At 48.4% G+C, this 21,369-nt stretch overlaps 1 protein-coding gene across 1 annotated transcript in view; it reads right to left on the reverse strand.

Moving 5' to 3' along the window:
• The window catches only part of DPP7 (dipeptidyl peptidase 7), a 1,979,246-nt gene that overhangs the window by 1,185,668 nt on the left and 772,209 nt on the right, over nt 1–21,369 (reverse strand). Inside the window, exon 6 of the mRNA XM_085611261.1 lies at nt 18,100–18,266. Within this exon, the coding sequence (XP_085467387.1) occupies nt 18,100–18,266 (167 nt within the window). The remainder of the gene's footprint in view (nt 1–18,099; nt 18,267–21,369) is intronic.

Genomic DNA, 21,369 nt, shown 5'->3' on the forward strand with positions numbered 1-21,369 from the left:
CTGCCGACTGAGACTGTCCGCACGTACGTTCAACACACCGGCCAGATGATTTGCCATCAGACAAATCTGATGGTCCTGAGCCCAGGACCATAGACGCAGGGCCTCTCTGCACAGACAAAGAGACCCCACTCCTCCCTGCTTGTTGACATACCACATCGCGGTAGTGTTGTCCGTCAGGACTTGAATTGACCGACCGCAATTCCAGAAGGTTGATGTGAAGCAACCTTTCCTCTGGAGACCAAAGACCTTTGATCTCCAGATCCCCCAGATGAGCACCCCACCCTAGGGTGGAGGCATCCGTTATCACTGTGGCCACCGATGGAGGCAGATGGAAGGGCTTTCCTTGCGACAGATTGTCCTCCACGCTCCACCAAGATAGATCCGCTGCAGCTTCTCTGGAGATCCTGATCGACTCCCTGAGATCCCCGTTGTGCTGATACCACTGCTTGCGGAGGCACCACTGGAGCGCCCTCATGTGCCAGCGTGCATGGTTGACCAACAGAATGCAGGAAGTGAACTGACCGAGCAGGCGAAGGACCTTCAGAACTGGAACAACCGCTCCATTGTGGAATAAAGGGACCATCTCCTGAATGTCGAGAATCCTTTGAGGAGGAGGGAATGCTCGACACACAGTAGTGTCCAGCACCGCCCCTATGAACAGGTTGCGTTGAGAGGGCACCAGGTGAGATTTGGGCACATTGATCGAAAAACCCAAGTCGAATAACAGCTGAGATGTTACCTGCAGATGACGCTGCACCATCTCTGGGGACTCTGCCTTCAGAAGCCAGTCGTCCAGGTAGGGAAAAACCGGAATCCCTGACCTCCTGAGATGAGCAGCTACCACTGCCATCACCTTTGTGAAGACTCGAGGTGCGGTAGTAAGACCAAACGGGAGGACCGCAAACTGGTAATGTTGCGACCCAACCGTAAAACGGAGATACTTCCTGTGCGACTTCAGGATTGGGACGTGGAAGCACGCGTCCTGCAAGTCTAGCGACACCATCCAGTCTCCTTGCTGCAACGCTTGAAGAACCTGCGCAAGGGTCAGCATCTTGAATTTCTCCTGTTTCAGGTAAAAGTTCAAGATTCTGAGGTCCAATATGGGACGCAATCTGCAGTCCTTCTTGGGAATCAGAAAATACCGGGAGTAGCATCCCTGACCCCTTTCCTGCTCCGGAACCACCTCTATTGCACCCTTTTGAAGCAAGGCTAGAACCTCTTTCTGAAGGAGAAGCAGATGGTCCTCTGAGCAGTAACCTTGGCAAGGAGGGTAAGGGGGAGGAAACTCCCGAAAGGGAAGGGCGTACCCAGTCTCTACGAGGTTCAAAACCCAAAGGTCTGTCGTAACAGATTTCCAACCCCGTAGAAAGTAGGACACCCGACCCCCCACAGGTCTTACATGATCCGGGATGGGGGATCTAGGGCTGCTTCCCCGATGCCTCATTGGGAGCAGAGGAGGAGGAGGAAGAAGAGGGGTTGCGTCCAGAACCTCTCCGACCCCTTTGCCTCCCTCTATAGGATTTATAGAGGGGATTCTGCTGTTGCTGCTGATGCTGTTGTTGCTGAGGCTGTCGGTAGGAGCGAAAAGACGATCTTCCAAAGCCCCTAAGTTTTCTAAAACTAGAAACCTTTGCAGGAGCCTGCAGACCCAGAGACTTTGCTGTTAATCTGCTGTCCTTGAATCTTTGCAGTGCAGAGTCAGCCTTCTCACCAAACAACTTCTGCCCATCAAATGGCAAATCCACTAATGTGGCTTGAACGTCCAAGGAGAATCCCGACGAATGGAGCCATGCCTGCCTTCTTGCAGCTATGGAGGAGCCCATAATCCTCGCCACCGAATCCGCCATATCCAATCCTGACTGGATGACCTGTCTGGCAGCGGCCTGAGTGTCCGTAACCACCTCCAAGAAGGATGCCTTATCGCCCTCAGGCAGCTTAGGGGCCAAAGTCTTCATTGAGTCTATCAATGCATGTATGTAACGCCCCAGCAAGCACGTGGCATTAGATGACTTTAATGCCATACTCCCTGAAGAGAAGGACTTTTTAGCAGCCCGGTCCACCTTCTTAGACTCCCTATCTGCGGGAGACTGAGGGAAAGCACCCGAAGCATGCTTTGAGCAGGATGTCTGCACAACTAGGCTCTCTGGAGACGGGTGTATTGATAGAAAGTCCAGATCCCCAGGCGCCACCCTATACCTTCTTACCACCTGTCTGGAAACCGCCGGAGAAGAAAGAGGTTTCCACCATATATCCAAAACAGGCTCCAAGATGGCCTCATTAAAGGGCAGTAAAGGCTCTGAAGTGGTCGTAGGAGAGTGCAGAACCTCCGTCAACAACTTCGATTTATACTCTGCCGTGGGCAACTGTAAATCTAACAGCTCTGCAGCCTTTTTGATCACAGTATGGTATGGAGCCAATTCCTGAGGCGGAGAGGATCTTGCCGATGTGTGCTCCCATTCTGGGGTAGTGTCCAGGCCACTAGCCTCTTGTATGCCCTCAAAATCATCAGAGGATGTGTCCACCTCACCTTCCTCTACCTCTTCTCTGTACCTTCCTTCTTCCAATACTCTCTGGGCCTCCCTTCTCGATCGAATCCGAGGAGCCGGTGTCGTCGACGTCGTACGCGGCGTCGGTGGAGCCAGAGGTGTTGGAGTCGGCGGCGCCATAGATGGAGTCGGCGGCGCCGGACACGGCGCCGATGGAGTCGGCAGCGGCGTCGAGGAAGGCTCTGAAGTCTGACGGTCCATCCAAAGTCGCCGGAAACTGCCACGAAGGCGCCATCGGCAGAAAGGGCATGAAGGGGGCCTGAGCATAATGCTGCGGCACCCCCAACGTATAAGCTATAGGGCCCACGGGACCAGTTGGTGCTCCGGATGGGAAGGCCGCCCTATTGAAAATACCATACATGGCATTCAAGAACTGAGATGAATCAGTACCTGGAGCAGGAAACTGAGGATAAGGCACTGACCTTGTATCCCTCTGCGGAGTACTTGGCTGCGGCGCCGTAGTGTCCTCCACTGGAGCCATAGATTCTTCCAGCGCCGGAGTCGGTTCCTCCTCTCGTTCCTGATCCGAAACAGGCACCTGATCCGGAGACGACGCCGGAGACGGCGCCTGGGACTGCGCCGGTGAATGCGCCGGAGCCCGCTTCGGCAACGGAGAATCTCTCGGAGTCTTAGAGGGAGAAGGAGAAGGTGAAATGTCCTTACTCCGACGACGCCGAGGTGAAGTCGACCTCGACTTCCTGCTCTTCGAGGACCGGCGGCGTGAAGAGTGTTTCCTCTTCTTATGATGTCTTCTTGACTTCGACGACTTCGAAGACGACGACTCCAGCCTCGACTTCTCTTTCTTTCTCCCTCTCTTCTCCTTACCGATCTTCGCCATAAACAATTTGGCCTTCCTTTGCTTTAAAGCTTTAGGGTTCATTCTCCTACAGCATTCACAGTCTTCGACATCGTGGTCCGAAGAGAGACACCACAAACAGTCTTCATGTGGATCCGTCATGGACATATGTCCGCCACATTCCCTACAGGGCTTAAAGCCCGACTTCTCGTCGAAGACATCACCGGATTTTGTAACAGAAACACCTTAACACTACAAAGTAGCAGGAGTACTGGAAAAAACCGTTGCGCGTCGACGGCGCGGAAAAAAGGGAACTGACGTCATCAAACCGACGTGGACCTCTTATGGCTCCGGTGACGTCATACGGAGTCGCGAGCGGAGCCGATGTATTATGACGTCGCCCACGTCGACGTGGAGTGCTGGGGAAGAAAAATTTTGTGGAATGCTGGCGCAGGGGATATTCACAAGGTGAGGAATCCACTGGCAGATGTATCCATCAGAAGGGAGGGTACTAAATCTAAACTGAAGGTATAATTTTCTTGCTGGGAACGGTAAAATGTCATCCAAAAAGGGTTCTAATTCATACTTGTCTTTCACAGCGAGAAATTCAACAGTCAGAACACCTAGGTTCGGATTCCCATGTAAGACTTCCAGTTTGTGAGTTCGATAGATTCTCGCCAGTTCAGTTCGTGAAACTGTAGAGCAAGTTTCTTCAGGGTTGCTCCAGAGGGTTGGTTTGCCTATCCTTATGCACTCTTTCCTTATATGTGCAAACCAGGCGATTTTTGTTTTCTGCCCCGGGAACGCCTAGTAGCTCTTTGGTTTCTACCTGATAATCTACCAGTTCCGGGGTCACCCACATCCTGCGCCAGAAAGCTAGACGTCTAAAAGTAACCTCATTTTCAATCGGCCTTATACCTAAATCTAGCCGCAGGGGGGTTAGCGGTGTGCTAGGAGGGAGACCCAGAATTTGTCTTAAGAAACTGTTCTCAGCTTTACTCAGAAGACTACATGGACAACGTCCCCAAAGTTCAGCCCCATACAACGTGGCTCCCCTTGCTTGTGCCCTATATATTTTAATAATAGGCCCAGTTGGTTTAAAGGTGGATTCCCTCAGTAATTTAGCGATCCCTCCGGCAGTCTGCGCCAATTTAAGCTTAGCTTTGGCCATTTGTGGCCCCCAGTCCATGTTTTCAGTAAGGGTGACACCCAAATAGTCGAATACAGGTACCCTTTCCAGTGCTATACCATCTAAATGGGGGTTTGGACGTGTTTTCTTGGGTGGATTAACAACCATAAACTTGTTTTTTGTAGTATTAATCTCCAGCCCCCTGTTAGTGCAAAAAACTGCGAAACTGTCCAATATCCTCTGGATACCCATTGGCGACTTAGACATCAATAGGGTGTCGTCAGCGAACATCAATGCTGGAACCTTTGAGTTTGCTAGCTTGGGGGCATCGTTGTCCTTAACCTCAGTTAATTGGGCGATGAGTGCGTTGACAAAGAGGCAAAACAGAGTCGGTGCAAGCACACAGCCCTGCCTCACCCCTCTGTCAACCGGGAGACTTGAGGTTAGTTCTCCCCCTCTACCACATCTTACTCGGGCATAATTAGCTTCATGTAGCTTAATAAGCATACTTGGAAGGTAAAAGGGAATCCCCATAACTCTTAGTGCCCCCCCATAGTTTATCTCTGGGCACCAGATCAAAAGCCGATTTCAGGTCCACGAAAATTAAATAGAGGCTGCCACCCTCCATTTTCACCGTTTTCCAAAGTATAAGTTGGAGTCTATATATTTGGTCAACGGTGGAGGTGTTCTTCCTGAATCCAGCTTGATAGGGGCTTATAATGTCATTATCTTGCATCCATCCCTGGATTCGGTCTAGAAGAATCCGTGCAAACAATTTTTGGGTGACATCGATCAAACTGATCGGTCTATAGTTTGCAGGGAGTCGTGGAGAGCCCTTTTTAAAGACTGGGACAATTTCTGCCCCAGCCCAGGTATCAGGGATCGACATGCCGTTCATTATAGCATTAAATAGTACCCACAGGTAGGGGCCCCAGATTGTTGGCTCTTCTCGAAACAAATCCCCTGGTAGCCTGTCTAATCCAGGTGCTTTGCCCGCAGGGAGTTTCTTGATTGCTTTATAAACCTCCAGAAGGGTAATCCCAACAGGCACCCCATCAGAATGCCTAGGTGAGGAAATACTCACCTCAGCTACCCAGCCGCTGTCTATACTCAAGTCCCCTTGAGTGGCCATGTGGCTGCCAGTGTGGGTACCGGGATCGAATTCCGTTCTATATAGTGCCTGGAAGTGGTCTGCCCACTTTTCTGCTGGAATATTCGGCTCTAAGGCTAAATTGCCTTCCTGTGTACCTGTTCTGGCTATGGTCCAGAATTCTTTCATGTCCCGGTTCAATAGGGCCGTTTTTATATCCTCCCATTTATTCTCTTCCCAGGAGTGCTTTGCTTGGCAGACAGCCTCTTTATATAAAGCCCTCGTAGTTTTCGTTAGGAGCTTAATTTTTTGCCTTGATAGCCACTATCAATGCCCGTTTTGCCTTTCGGCATTTATCATTAAACCATGACTGGGTTACAGCTTTTGGGTTTTTTGGGCGCACTATCGGGTAGAAAATATCAGCTAGTTTAGTTGACAGGCTCTTATGGAGTTCTCTGACTTGATTGATGGGGACTAGATTATCCCCATTAGCAGAAATACTGCTAAGTTTTTGCAAAACTGGTATAACTACTTCATAAAGAGCGCTCAGCTTCTCAGGTGTTTGCTTTATTGCCCCCCACTTAACTCTTCTTCTGTTATTAGTAAGTAATAACCTATTCTCAAGAAGTGGACTATCAATCCTGAATCCGGCACCTTTAAAAACAACACCAATGCGTTATGGTCGCTGTCGTGTCGTGGTAAGACAGCAAAGTCGAGGACCCTATGCCATGATCTAGTCTCCACCAAGATATAATCCAAAAGAGAGGCTTGGCCAATTCTATTAAATGTTAATTTCCCTGGCCTATCAGAGATTGTGCGGCCATTACAGGCTCTCAGCGAGTGGTTTAGCAGAATTGCATTTATTTGGAGTACCAGGGGGGACCAAGACTTGATCGGCTGGATTTGCGGGTCAGGAATAGTCCATTGGGAATCCTCCTCACTAAAAATTTAATCATTAATACCAGGAAAGGGCTCAAATTGGCAATTAAAATCACCCCCAACGATCAACCTCGTATTCAGCGGGACAGTGGGAATAAAGGAGTTTAGTACATCAAGGGTTGGTGATTCCTTACTCACACTTACAGGTCGGGAATAAACATTAATAAGGGCAAGCTTCATCTTAGTGGGAAAGCTGAGCATTACACATTGGATATCACTAGAGGAAGTGTGCAGGGGGCTAGCTGTACAGCCCACATGTGAGCCGACCCAGATAGATAAACCCCCCGACGGCCTGCCCCTCTCTCTTGTGACAGCTGGTATATTAAATGTTGCAAATCCGACCCTTGTACAGTCATCCCTTGCCCATGTTTCCTGGTACATACAAATGTCGTACTGGTCCACGAAGAGTCCCCAATCAGGGCAGGAAAGTTAACCCTTGATGCCAGCCACGTTCCAGGAGAGGATCTTCAGCTTACTAGCTGTATGCAGGATTTCCCCCATGATCTGGCTCCACTCGTCCATTCAGATGCCTCATAGTGCTCCTTGGATGACCCAGTTCGACTGTCCCCACTAGTCAGTCCACATCTTCTAATGTCCCAAGTCGGTTATGTACAGGCAAATTAAACAAGCATTTGCAATGCAATAGGTCTCGCATTACTGAAAGTTTGAGCTATTGGCGTTGCTAATAGTAATGCAACGCCAATAGCCCAAACTTCCAATATACGACACAAAGACGCTTCAGCATGTGGTGGGAGGCGGGAGGGGTCTGATTGCGCCGCCAACCGCAATCTTCCAATTTCAGCGGCCTTGCTTATAGCTATAAATTCAGAACTACAAGATTCCTCAACAATGCAGCCACATTCTGTCGTGCTGTCTCGTTCATCACGTGCAACCTTACTTCTAAAAGAGCTGTGCAGTAGCCATTAAGCGACAGGGGGGCTACACGAAAACAATAAAAAGCAGGAATAAAACAGACACCTGAGCAGAAATATTTGACAAACTAATTATAAAGCAAAGTCACGGTGCACTTAGAGACCCTTAAAATCTGGATTGAGATAATTGTCTAATAAACAATAAAAGGGGAAACACAGCTGACGGGGCTTAACTGTTGAGAAAACTTCCCGATCAAAGCAAGAAAGGAATTCGTGACGGTCTTACTTACATATTTCCGAACTTCAAGCGAGTTTCCAGGTAGGATAATTGCTGTCGAGCCGTAGCATTGGTTGTGCAGAATTCACGAGCTTTGCCTGGCACCCCCTTTGTCGTTGGCGTGTACCATAGCACGAGGGAGGATGTTAAGCTTCAGTGTGAACACTGGCCCGGGGCAGGTGGAGGCACAGACGGGGCTGTGGAGATCAGGACGCCCGGGAATGTGAGACGCGGCGGGGGTCTAGAACTACAGGGAAAATGCCCGGCACTTTCTGACGGAAGGGATAGTCCGAGGGCAGAGGTCGGGAGGTGACTGACTTCCTCCCAGCCTTCAGAGAGATGAGTCGTAGGAGCACGACTGCGTCTATAAGGCAGTCGAGTAGTGATATCGGAACCCACCTACCCTCCCCACAATAATAATAACAAGCGAAAAACAAGCTGTCTCCGTGGAGCAAGTCAGCAACGAGGTGTGTGCGCACGCGTTAGGCGTGTGTGCGCGCGCGTGTGTCTGTGCGTCTGCGCATCCACAGACCCCGATCGCTGCGCGTGCCCTGGTCTGTCTCCCTTGGGAGCAAACACGGCGACAATAAGTCTCGTTGGCGGCAGCGCTTCGCGCTGCAACGCCAGCGAGACCTAAAAAAGGAGATCTAATAGTAGGGTGCCTGTGATTAGCGTTCTGATGGTCAATCGGCTGCCTATCTTGCCCTGAGGTTGCCTCTGCCCTACGAGTATTATAACAGTGAGAGTAGAAATGGTTAAGCGAGAGAGCTCTCACCTCTGTGTGGGGCTCTGTGGGGCTGGAATTATGAGTTATAAGCCTGCGTACAGTTTGGGGATTTTTAAAGTTGATAATTGTGAGAAGTTGGCCTGATGTATGATGTCACTAGTTCTAGTGTACACCTTATATCAGTCCAAACAACCCTTATGGTGATTGGTTGTAAAGTTAACCTTATAGACCAGCTATCCTAGTGGTAGCATGGACAAGAGCAGTCTAAGGCTAAACTCTGAATGGCATGTGAAGCCAGCTATGATACCATATATAATCCCTTGAATACCAAATGAAAGGACACCACAACAGATATATATATAAAATAAAGTGTATTTATTCTAGTCAAACCCTCAGCACTCTTTATGAGATTCGAGGTAATTACAACACAGTCTTATTTAAGCATACATTAAGTCACACAGGTAAGTAATACAGTTAGGCCCTAGGGGCCACGCAAACCATATACTAAAGAAGTGGTATAGGGACCACTGTCACGGAAATAGGATAGGCATAGGCCTAGGGAATCGCTGGGGCTACACTACACTACCAACAGTTAGGAAGTGGGAGGCCCATGGGATTTAGGTGCAGAGTGGAAACACTCACGCGTAATGCGTATAATCGATAGAAATAGTACAGTTCTGAAATAAGCAGTTTTAGGACACTCTGCATAGGTGTGAACTTGCGTCGGGTTTCGTCGTGGACTTCTATGGATGCCTGAAGGAAAGTTGCTGACAGGCAGTCAGTGCAGAGTGTCCGGTGGATCCCAAGGCCGGGATCAAGAAGGAAGGGTACCTGCAAGCAGAAGGGACAGAGTCAAGGTCACTAGCCAGTGACCACGTGGAACCAGGAAGGAACCAGTCAATGTCGTGAAGATTGCAGGTGAAGGGTGAAGCTTGTCGCAGCAGCCACGAGTACCAGGAGACGTCGAGGACGACCAGGACCAGGAGGCGAGCTGTCCCACGAAGGCTCTTGCTGTCGGCGGCGTCGAAGTTGAACTAGGACTCACCAAGCCTTGGCAAGCGGAACCCACGAAGAATGGAGGACTTGCTTCTGGTGCAGACCAGGAAGGTCTGGGGTGCTTCTCTTTTGCAGAGGAGCGGGAGCCAGTCTGGAGGAGCCAAACCAGCAGTGAAGATTTGAAGGTGTTTCGTCACAAAGGCCGCTAGCCAACGGGCAGGCAACCGGACAGACGCGGCAAGCAGGAAAATGCAGAAGGGTCCCACGCAGGACTCGTGGAGTGTGGGGGGCTGATCTTCGGTGCAGATGGTGCTTGGGGTTGGGGCTTCTCAATCCCCGGTGCACAACTTCGAGGGTACCTCAGAAGCTGCGCTGGAAGATACTCGCCACTTTTCCTATGTAGCCGGTCCCACGTCTCTCGTCGCCTCCACGGATCTCAGCTCGGCTGTGGATGTGGATCAGGGTCGGAGAAGTCTGGAAGTCAAGGCTCTGGCGGGCTCTGTAGTCGGTCCCTCGTAGACTTCAGCAAAGGGTAGTCTCTTGATGGTGCCTGTTTGCACAGGGTAGCCACAAGGGAGATTCTTCAGTCTTCTTCTTTCGTCGAATGTCGAAGGTCCAGAGTTTCTGTTCAAGTTGCAGGTTCAGGATAATCTAATCTCCTGGGGCCCAGCTACCACTCTTATACTAATCTGGGGGGCTGGGTTGCCTGCTAGGTCACGCCTTATGGGTGGGACCTGGGAGGGGGGTGGTTACACCGCCTTCCCTTTGTCCAGTTTCGCGCCAGGACTGGGGCTGGAGTGCCCCAGCACCGGTTTGAACTGGACTATACATGGGACACCTTGTGTGCCCCAGGCAGTGTATCGTTTCATTCATCCCTCCCTGCCCCAATACACTAAGGCCTGTCTGGGGTGGTGCTCGCACCTCCCAAGGCAGGAAACCTATTGTCCAAGCCTCCCTTGCCGGGATCACTCCCAGCAGCAGGAGGTCAGACTTGTGTCGTGGCAGCAGCATCCATTTTGTGATGCTGGGGCTCTGGTTAACTTTAACCGGGTAAGTAGGTTTCAACATGTCTTCTCCCACTAGAAGGGAGGGATAATATTCTCATCCCCAGAAATGGGATGGGGATATTATTCCAAAGTGTTAGACACCTTACACGACATGTTTTGATACAGCCAAACCATAGTTACCATAACCGTTGAAGATTATAAGGCACTTTAAGAGTATATGGTAGGCTATATCATAGAACAGCTGTAAGGACATGGTTCCGAAAGCTGCAGACAGGCTCAGCTCATGCTAGAGCACCATCTCACATGTTACCAAGCACTCTGCCTCCAGGATTGTTAAGGCCTGCCATAGGAGTGGCTGATAGGTACACATGTGTCTATATATAAGATAGGTATAGGAATACTACACCTAAGCAAGGGGTGATTACACGACCTTGCCCCAGCTGAGTGATCAGCCAATTGTGTCATAATGGAAGGCCAGGCCAGGGGTGGCATAATACATGCTGCAGCCCCTGGTAGGCCTAGGGTACACCTATGCCCTGGGTACCTAAGGTACACTGTACAGGGGCCAATAAGGTGATCCTATCCAAATGGGTTATGTACCTAAAGTACATAGTATTAATTTAGAGAGAGAACAGCAGGGCTGTGGGTCTGATTAGCAGGCCCACAGCCACATCTAAGTCGAAAACCAGTAAAGCAAAAGCAAAAAGTGGGGGTGAACATAGAAAGCAGACCCTACTCTCCTACAATAATCACACAATCCCCTTGGATTGTTTTTTTACTAGGTCCCACCCAATCAACTCTCCGCACCATTAAGATTTCCTCAGCCCTTTCATAGGGGAACTGTCTGTGCTTTACTAACCAGAACAAACTCTTGTTCCTCAGTTCTAGGTGTGACTCCCTCTGAGTTTTATTAAGTAGTGGGACCCCTGTCAAGATAATTACATAGGGTGCTGATGCTGGTGGAAGGTTTATGGTTGGGTGGGTAGCTGCTCCTAGCATACCTGCTGGACCCTCTACCCTCCTCGACTCTTCTTTGCTTGTACATGGCCCTGTTATACTAGTGGTGGTTTGGTGAGTTCTCTGCGTGGTATCGGTTATGACATTATTCTCAACCGTACCGCGAGATATCCTCATCGTTGTATTCACTATCCGTTTTTGCACTCGCTGTGCATCAGGGTGCTGAATAGTACAACTGGTGTCTTGGGTGGTGGTCGGCTGTATAGTGGGGTCATGAGTCCTAGATGTCACCTGATTGTCTAGGGAAGCCCGAGTATTAGAATCTATCAGGCAATTGGAACCTCCCCCCCTCACGGGTTGTGTACTTTTAGTGCTGTCTTGCATATGCCTTGAATCCCCCAATGGTGTCAAATTATTTAGTTGGGCAACTAGAGGGGCAACTTCTTCCTTTAGAGTAACTCTAAATTGGGTCAGCAGGTCTGCCAATAGCGTCTTGGCCCAGGGTAGGTATTTTGGATCTGTACCAGTGGTAACAGTACATTCTAACATTGGGTTTAGCATGGGTGTACATTCTATGCTTGCCTCATTCCCTACTTTTGCCTTCTTACTATTAGGTACCCTCCCGACTGTTTGCTTACGTTTCCCATTTTTGCGAGTGCCAACGCCCTCATCCCCCTTTCTAGTTACAACTGTCGAAACATTTGCCTGTTGTGAGGGGGCGGGGAAGCATTACCAGTAGATGAAGATATGGCGGGTGTGGTATTGGGAATAGGCAAATCTACTGTTGGAACGGATAATTCAGGGGAAATTGACAGCCGCCTTTCAGTGCGTTCGATTTCGGTTGTAACAGCACCTATGGCCCTTTGTAGCATTTTATCAATTGAGGTTGGAAGGGGCGGTGAAGAGGAATTAGCTTGGGCTCGGGTCTTTTTATTAACACAAGTGCATTTCCCCATGATGTAATTTTAAGAGACAATCCACACTATAACCTCCCTTTGAACAAATCCAATCTACCGGGCAATAGTCAAACAGACAAACCTTTAAGCAATATATTATTGTCCACATAAGTAAAGTCAATCGACCAAGAGCTGGCAGCATATACAGTTTATAATGATTGGGGGGGGACGCAAGGGGGACCAGTCTACTTGCCAAGGCGGGGTGATTCTCACAGAGATCCTTCCATTAGATATCAGGTACCACTCTGCCACATTCACTGGAAAAGATCTTCGAAGTCCACTGCTAGATGGTTGGGATCCAGTGGGGTAGCCTTGCCCTGTCTCTTCCTGTCAATGACGGGCAAGGACGGGCCCGCCCTTGGCCCAGGCTTCGCCCGGGCGCGGCCCGCGCGCGTCCCGCGCTGCGATGAAAACAGCAGCGCTTTTGAGCGCGAGTTAGGCTCCTCCCCCACACCTGAGGCCGTCGGGCTGGACTGCAAGGCACCCTGGGACTTAGAGTACCACCAGGGTCTGACGCGGCTTGTGCGCAACGGATCAGGCGGCTTCTCGCGGTCCAGCGCTCCCGCCGATCTCCATTGCACCTACTCCCCAGCCACTCCGTGCCGCGGACTGGAGCATTAGCAGGTCGCTTCTCCTCCCTTCTCGGCTCGCAGAGGACTCCAGTTTTCAGCAGTTTGAAAATGGCGCGGCAGGAAGCCGGGAAATTTATACTTTATTCATTCAGCTAACAGTCTGTACCACACTCCAACCAACTCCAGGTAATTAAAACAAAGTTCCACTGAACAATAACCATGTTTCCATACATCAAATCTTTTTCTATTCACATCATGCTAGTCTTAATATTTTTTTGGTTCCATATATTTTAGATTAAAATGTCTGAACCCCATCTAAAACCCTATCTAATTTAAACTCTAATATGAATTATTTAAACTTGTGACTGCTGAGCTTCTCATAAAATAGGGATCGTACATCCGTCATTATTGAGGTACTACTGTGCAATTAAGGTAGTGGACAATGATGCCCCTAAGCTGATGAATAGCAAGGTGACCGCAATTATGTTTGCGGATGATACCCTGCTCCTCTCCAAGTCACCAATGGTCATCCAGAGAGTTCTTGATAGCTTTGTAACATTCTGTGCAACTAGGGGGCTGGAGATTTAACAATCTTAAAACCAAATTTATGGTTTTTAATCCAGCTAAAACCTACCGCCCTAACCCTTCTCTAAATGGTACCTTGCTAGAGCGGGTGACAGTTTTTGATTATCTTGGTGTCAAATTGTCTGAAAAGTTTAACTGGGGCCCACAACTTGCTAAAGCTAGCCTCAAACTTGCCCAGACAGTAGGGGTGTATTAAAATCTTATAGGCGCTCCTCCTGTAAACCGGCTGACACGGTGGCCGAGATTTATAAAGTGCTAATCAGGAGCGCTGTAATACATGGGGCTGAGCTTTGGGGGCATTGTCCCCCCGATGGAATGTCTAAACTGAAAATAGCTTCTTGAGGCAGTTGCTGGGTCTTCCACCAAGTACCCCTCTTATTCCTTTACGTATGGATCTTGGTAATAGACCCTTAGCAGAGGAGCTTGGTCTCTGCCCATTAACATTCTGGAGCAGACTGTGGGTTACCCCGGAACTTACAGGTTATCAGTTAGACCTTAAGGAGATTCTGGGCCTTCCGGGTGCGGGCAATCTGCCATGGCTTTCATATATAAGGGGCACATGCTACAAGCTAGGCCTTCCAAACCTATGGAGCAATCCGGAAGCAGCGTGTCAGGCGATTTCGCGTCTTAAACATCAAGGCCAAGTATCACTTTGAGCACTTTTTGGATGTCATCCAACCTTTCTTGGCAAGGAAACTTTATTTACAGTTTAGACTAGGGACCTTGCCGCTTCGTGCCTTCACGAACAAATGGTCAAAAGCCTCCCCGTTGGGGTGCCCTGCATGTATCTGCCCTAACGAGACTGACATTCATGTTTTCCTTTTTTGTCCTGGGTACAAAATTGCTAGACGGCGATGGCTAGTCTTCCTTTGCAGGAACCTGGGGTGCAGGCAGTTTGTGGAGGCATTCAGACTATTGCAAATGTACTCCCCACCCACCCACAGTTTTTGCTGTTTCTCGCTTCTTGAATTCTATGTGGCCCAATCGGAGGTCATTGTTAAACTCAGATTTGCAAGTCTAAAATATCTTTTTTATAGTCCCCATTTTGTCATTTTTTTTTATTTATCATAGTTATTTTAATCTTTCAGTTTACTTTTAACCAGCTTCTAATATGTTATATTCCAAACATCAATATTTTTGCACAATGGAAATTTGAAGCTACCAACTTGATAAGGGGCAATCTGTGGTCGCTTACTAGTATCTGAATTTTATTAATCTCCTTCTGTCTTGATGAATTTTACTGGAGTTTTTAACTGAGCTTTTTCTCATTTTATGCTTATATACTTGCTTTTCTATGTATTTTAATTATTATTGTTTGTATTGTTCACTTTTTAAGGTCTTTTAGACCGAAATAAAGTTTGTTGGAATGGAATGGCTATTAATATTCAAAGGAATAATAGACTAAATAGTGTTTGCTGTCTTAAGGATCCCCCCGAATCGAGGAAAACAGTCACCCACGCACTCATCACCAGCAAACTCAACTATGGCAATGCACTCTACGCCGGCATCAACAAGTCCCTGCTCCGCAAACAGCAAACAATACAGAACACCGAGACTAGACTCGTCCTCGGCATCCCCCGGCACGAGCACATCAGCCAACACCTGCGGCGACTCCACTTGCTCCCCGTGGAGAAGAGAGTCAGCTTCAAGACCCTCACTCACGCCTATAAGGGCCTGCACAACAGCGCACCAAAATACCTCAACGACAGAGTAAACTTCCACGTACCCAACAAAAACCTGCGATCCTCCAACCCCGCACTGGCTGAAATCCCACGGATCCGCACAACCAGATCAGGTGGAAGATCATTCTCACATCGCAGCCAAAACCTGGAACAAGCTACCGGTAGACATCAGATGCGCCCCCTCCCTGGACACCTTCAGGAAGACCCTCAAGACCTGGCTCTTCGGATGAACGGAGCGGTTCCCCCCCCCCCCCCGGCGTCTTGAGAGCGCGCTTTACAATGCCCTGATTGATTGATTGATTATGTTTAGACAACTTTCACTAACTGTGTGTTGATCAAATACGGATTGCTATAAAGTGGTTTTCAATTCATTAATACCTTTAAAATGTAATAATCAACCTTGATTCTTAAAACAATATTCTCAAATTATTTATCAGTTGTTTCCCTCTTCCTTATAAACCTCAATGAGATACTTGTAATCTTGCACCTTACAATGAGTGAAAAGTAATGTGAGATAAATTAGTGCTTGGGCTAATATGCATGTATACATAATCCTTAGTGTTGCTTAAGTTCATTTAAGACATAATTTTGCATTTTTCTTTCTTTTGACAAAGTTCGCACTACACAAATACCAATTGCTATGCTTAACTTTGCAACTGTGTTCTACACGTATACAGAATTTCAGTGGTTCCTAACCTGGGGTACACGGAACCCTGTGGGTCTGCGACGGCTGCTCAGGTGGTCCTCAACTATTTAGTAAATTAAATATTAGCAGAATACTAAAGCATATGAACAGAAAAATCAAAACTGAAGAATGTGACCAACGTAAAGTCTAAAAAGCATAATGGTTTTTGAGGCAATTAAGGTGGCAAATTGAGTAGTAAACAGATTTAAGTGTAGACGACTAGTGGCCTCAAGTAAATTGTTGATATGCACCAACAAAGAGAAAGTGTACATTAGGAGCAAAAAAGACAAAGGGATATGATGGAGTTTAGAATATCACATTGCATTTTAGAAATAAAAATACATTTTGAAAAGCTCCAACCTTTCCATTAAAATTTTTATTTTTGCATTTTTTTGGTTTGTGAATTAAAAAAAATGTCTTATAGCTTGTGCATTTATTTGATGTATAGTTGTTTCTGTATTTTTGTGTTTTGTTTTGAGGTTCAAACTGTAAAGGTTGTTTAGGCGGGGGTCCCTAGATTTTAGTAGTGATTTAGAAGGGGTCCACATCTATCAGTTAGGAAACACTGCAGTGCACGCATGTTATGTTAAGTTAATTTGACTTGGAAATAGCGCACAAATCACCCAAAGGCATCTCGGCGCTGTTACAGAACAAAATCAAGAGTTGATGAAGGTGATTAAAATAAGTGGGCTTTGAGTTAAATTTACAGTAATTTGGACGGGAACGAAAGTGAAGAGGAAGCTTGTTCCAGTACACGAGTGCGAGATAGGAAAATGCCTTTCCACTGCTGCGCGGTAATCAAATGCGGGGGACCCACAACAGGGCTTTCGAGCCAGATATGTTAGACAGCAGATTTTAAAATAAGGGGCAACCAGTGTAGTTCTTTCAGAAGAGGCGCCGAGAAAGTGCCAGAAGGGCAGTTAAGCACAAGCCTGTCTGCCGTATTTTGAACATCCGGAAGTTTAGAGATCAGCGAGTCACTGAGGTCAGCCAGCAGAGTGTAGCCATAATCTAGTCTGCTTATTACAATGGCCTGAACCAGAGTTCTACGGGCAGAAGTAGGGAGGTAAGGAAAAATTCTGCGCAGTAAGCGTAGGTTGTGGTAAAATAAGACAATGGTGGCCAACATGTGCTCTCTCATTGTTAAGGCTTGGTCCAGTTTTATCCCAATATTCTTTACTGCTTGCTTGGGCACAGGAGTGGCACCCAGCTGATGAGGCCACCAGTCATCTGCCCAGATGGAAGGGGCTTTGCCAAACAGCATGATATCGGTCTTATCTGCATTCAGCTGGAGATAATTCTCACTCATCCAGTCTGAGATGGCTAACATGCCTGAGGAGAAACGTTCTTTTTCAGCCACCAGGTCATGGCCTGGTGTAAACATCAGCCGGGTGTTGTCCGCTAATGAGATTATATCAAACCCAAAGCGCTCTGCAATCCCAGCCAAAGGAGCCATGTAGATATTAAACAAGGTGGGGCTCAGACATGAGCCCTGCGGCACAGCCTTGTCTACAATTATCTTACGTGAAGAGTAGGGGCCCAAGATGACAGTAAGTCTGTCAAAAAAAAAAAAACATGATACTTATTTCAGTCGCATTTTTCAATTCTGCAAACTTTAAATAGATTGTTGTGAAAGTAATATAGCCTCAGCAATCAATGTTTCCAACGGTGCTAGGGTGTTCACAGATATTTCGGATTGGGTAACATTCTCATGGATGCATTTAAACCATTCACCCTAAAACTAGTGTGACAGTCTACTACAGGAGGTATAGCGGAGAGTTTACCCTTATAATTATGTTTCTACTGCTTTTCAGGATAACAAATTGTCATGTATAGATCTTTTGCAACCAAAAAGTTTCATACTCAATAGCAGACCCAGCATTTTGAACCAACATTTTTCTGCCAAACTGTCAAAGTCTGAATATTTCAGTGATGCAAATCAGTTAGCTGGCAAAAAGGACATTGTTCCACACTGTGTGACTCTGCCAGCCAGATATGCAGAGTCCAGAGGTTCTTTCCAGCTTCTTTTTACCCACAAGGTGGACACATCTTGAACAGTGACAGCATCTTTGTAAAAACATGAAAACCAGTATTCATAGTAAGTCTAGAAGATACTTCGAAAAGGGATACAATTGAGTAATTCTATGGTGAAATCTACTATTTGTAATAGCTGTTCACACACCTTACATAGCAAATGCTGTACAAATCTAGTGAACTATATCCCAAGAAATGGAGATAAGCAAACTGATCAACTGCAAGTACCCAGCTTTAGCAAATCATTACCTTTACTGGGTTCGCTGGAAAATGTCCCATAAAATCTGTTGCATATGGGTAATTCATCACCGCTATCATGGTCAACGCATATCTAAGAAATTCATATAGTTGATGAATATTTTCCCTGGACTCAAGTCTCTCACATGTGCTTATTTTATAACTGATAGCACTATAGTCTGCAACAGAAAAGAAAAGTTATGATTATGAAAATAGAATAATACAAATATGTAACAGTATCAAGTTTAATTATGCCATTTCCAATAAGTAGGGATAAAATACTCTAATTAAAGGATGCTTCTGTACCTTTTAAAATCTTTAGCACTACTCATAGATCCCTTTTTATCTCACTTACACAGTCTATCTAGTTCCTTGTTTAGTCTCCACAGCAAGAATGCAAAATTATGTTCTTAGTTCTAACAAGTCCATCTAACAAAAAGAGAAAATAATGATTGACACATTGTGAGGGGGCTGCACCTTGAGATACTTCAAGGAGTCAGGCTTACTTTAGGTCATCGCAGAGCTTAACGTGTGCTTGTGGTAGCTGGTGATTAACCCAGGCACATATTTCTCAAAACGGGGACGCATTTGTGCATCTACGCTAGTGTTTGCTTTAAGTGGGGAATGGAAGAAAGGTCTATAACTTATCTTCTTGAAGGAAAGCAAAACCAAGTAAGGGGGGGCGTGGCCAGCCAAACATGGCGCTGGACGAGAGCTACTGAAGCTACGCGGCAACATGCCCGGTGGCAACGGTAAGCGGTAACCCTGGCACCCAAGGTACTGACATAGGAGCCAGACACGGCCCAAGTAGGAGACTGGGCAGGGCTGACAACCGCAGAGTGGCACAGCCAACCCTGAAGGTGGCGGATAGTGCAGCCGCAGAAACAAGGGAGCACCACCAAGAAGGAGCCGGTCCACAAAGTGGACCTAGTGGAAGCTGTGCAGGGCCTCAACTTGGGTGAGCGAGACGGCCCAAGGAGGTCACTGGGCGTCCCTGGTGGAGTGGGAGCCCAGAAACGCTGGTGAGAGGAGCCCTGCTGGAGGACAGAGTCAGCCGGAGATGCCTGCAACGGCTTCCAGGAGTCGGACAATTCTGCAGGGTGACAGTTGTAGGTGTGGTAGCGCTTCCGCTGCAAGAGGCTGCCCCCTGGTGTCCCGAGGAGCAGAGGGAGCCCGTAGACGGCAGCTTCTTTGGCCGCAGGAGCGCCCCAAGTCAACGGTGGGGTGGGGTGGAGTGGGATGGTGTGCCGTTGAAGCCCCCTGCCCTTGCACTGCCTGCCCCACATGCGGACTGAGACAGTAGAGGTGGGGAGGCTCTGGAGTACAAGTGTTGACAATAAGCCCGGGGCAGTGCATTAATGCAGGCAGCCTGGCGATGCTGCAAGTGGACCTGTGCTGGAGAAAGTGAGTCCGGAGCAGTGGGAATGTTAACTCCCCAATGCCAAAGAGGCCAGTGGTAGTGGTGAGCTGAGGATGGTAGTGGGGAAGTGGCTACCTCGTGGAGGCTGGCGGTCGTGCTGGCCTGGGTGCTCCCCTTCGGAGGACCGAGGAATCAGCCTTTTGGGAATGGGGAGCAGAGGTGGCACAGTGCGGTGCCTCCTGGGGAGTTGCAGTGGAACCTAGTGTCTGGCAGCCCCTGGGCTCCAGAGTGGTAGAGGCGCAGACCCGGAGGAGCCTGCTGTAACATTACTCTATATAGTGGTCCACTGCCTAAGGCAAAGCAGGTCCAAAAGGCCACGTGGGACACTGACAAGCCTCCTGACAGGCACAGGACTGGAGGCACGCATAGCGTCAATACTGGCAGCCACTGGGGAAACGAAGGCTGCCATGGTAGGCAAAATTGACACAGTGGCCCTATACCTGGGGCATCCTCGGGTGGACCAGAGCAAACTGGTGGACACAGTGAGTCTGCCTTGGCTCACAGCTGCAGAATATGAGAAACACATCTACTCCCTGCTACAAACAGTGGTAAGCCTGCTGGACACGGTGGAGGTGCCGGAGGGCAATTCCAGACGCAATAATGTAGGAGTGGTTGTTTACCGGAACTGGTCTAGGACCCCAGTGCAGAACTCCTCTTCCTAGAGGACTGGCTACTATAGGTGGTCATGGACATCAAAGCCTTTAAACTGATCACGATGGAGAAGGCCCATAGAGTGCTGGGTGGTCGGTGAATATCTATACTATTCATACTCAAACGTTCCAACATCAGAGGGAAACGTTTTTCACTGTGGAACAGATGTTGCAGACATTAAATTTAAAATATGCACTTCTCGTCCCTGCCAGACTCCGGGTGGTGGACCAAGACCACTACCATTTTTTCAACACCAACACAGCAGCCGATGCATGGACATGGCTATAGGGCAAGGACTGTGCAACACCGGACAAACATGAGATCCCAGAGCAAGGAGGCTGGCAGAAACCTAGGTCGAGACACAGGCCGCAGTACCTATTGAGACACTGAAAGGGCGAACATGGTTGCGAACTTGCAGCGGAACCGCTATCTGCCCACAAGCAACTGGTCAATACACATGGCTTCCTGGAACATAAGGGAGTCCCACGGGCATGCACAGCAAGCGCAAGCTGGTAGTCTAGCGGTGACGCCACGCCCTCTCCCCCGTTGTAAGGCGACTACAGCCCCTACTCAGAGAATTTTTTTTTACTTAAGATACAGCTATGAAGTAGGGGTGACAGGCCTCCTGGGCACTGGGGAGGTGGGTAGTGTAAAGCCAGCAGAGAGATGATTGGGAAGCGGGATCTGGGGGGGGCGGGGTGAAGTTGTTTGAGGGCTTGTAGGCTACAGCACAGGACCTGGCAGAGTGGGACTGGAGACGTACGTATTGTATCAGGAGCTAGGTGGGGAGCACAAATCGAAACCAGACCCTGAAGCTCCTCTCCCAGAACATAAATGGCCTCAGTGATAAGCTTAAGAGAGGGCGGTAAGGAAATGCCTGCTTCAGCACGACGCCGATATAGACCTGCTGCAGGACATTCACCTGTAAATTCCTGGCCCGCGGTGGATACATCTTTTTGGTACATGCAGAACAAGGTTAGGCAGGAACCCTAGCCTGTAGAGGTCACCAAACCGTGGTCAGTGAGAATGGGTGTCAGGCTACAATACACAGGCAATGCTATAGTAAGGAGTGGGTGTTAGGAGCTTGGTATTTTCCTTCAGGCCTACAGTCTAAGAGCCTAGAGCGCTTGGGGTCCGGAATAGCGGGCACCCCAGATAAGCTGACAACCATTGGGGGTGACCACAACTTGACAGGATCCTGTGGTGTGGAG

Source organism: Triturus cristatus, chromosome 1_2, assembly GCF_964204655.1.
Source record: "Triturus cristatus chromosome 1_2, aTriCri1.1, whole genome shotgun sequence".
NCBI lineage: Eukaryota > Metazoa > Chordata > Amphibia > Caudata > Salamandridae > Triturus > Triturus cristatus.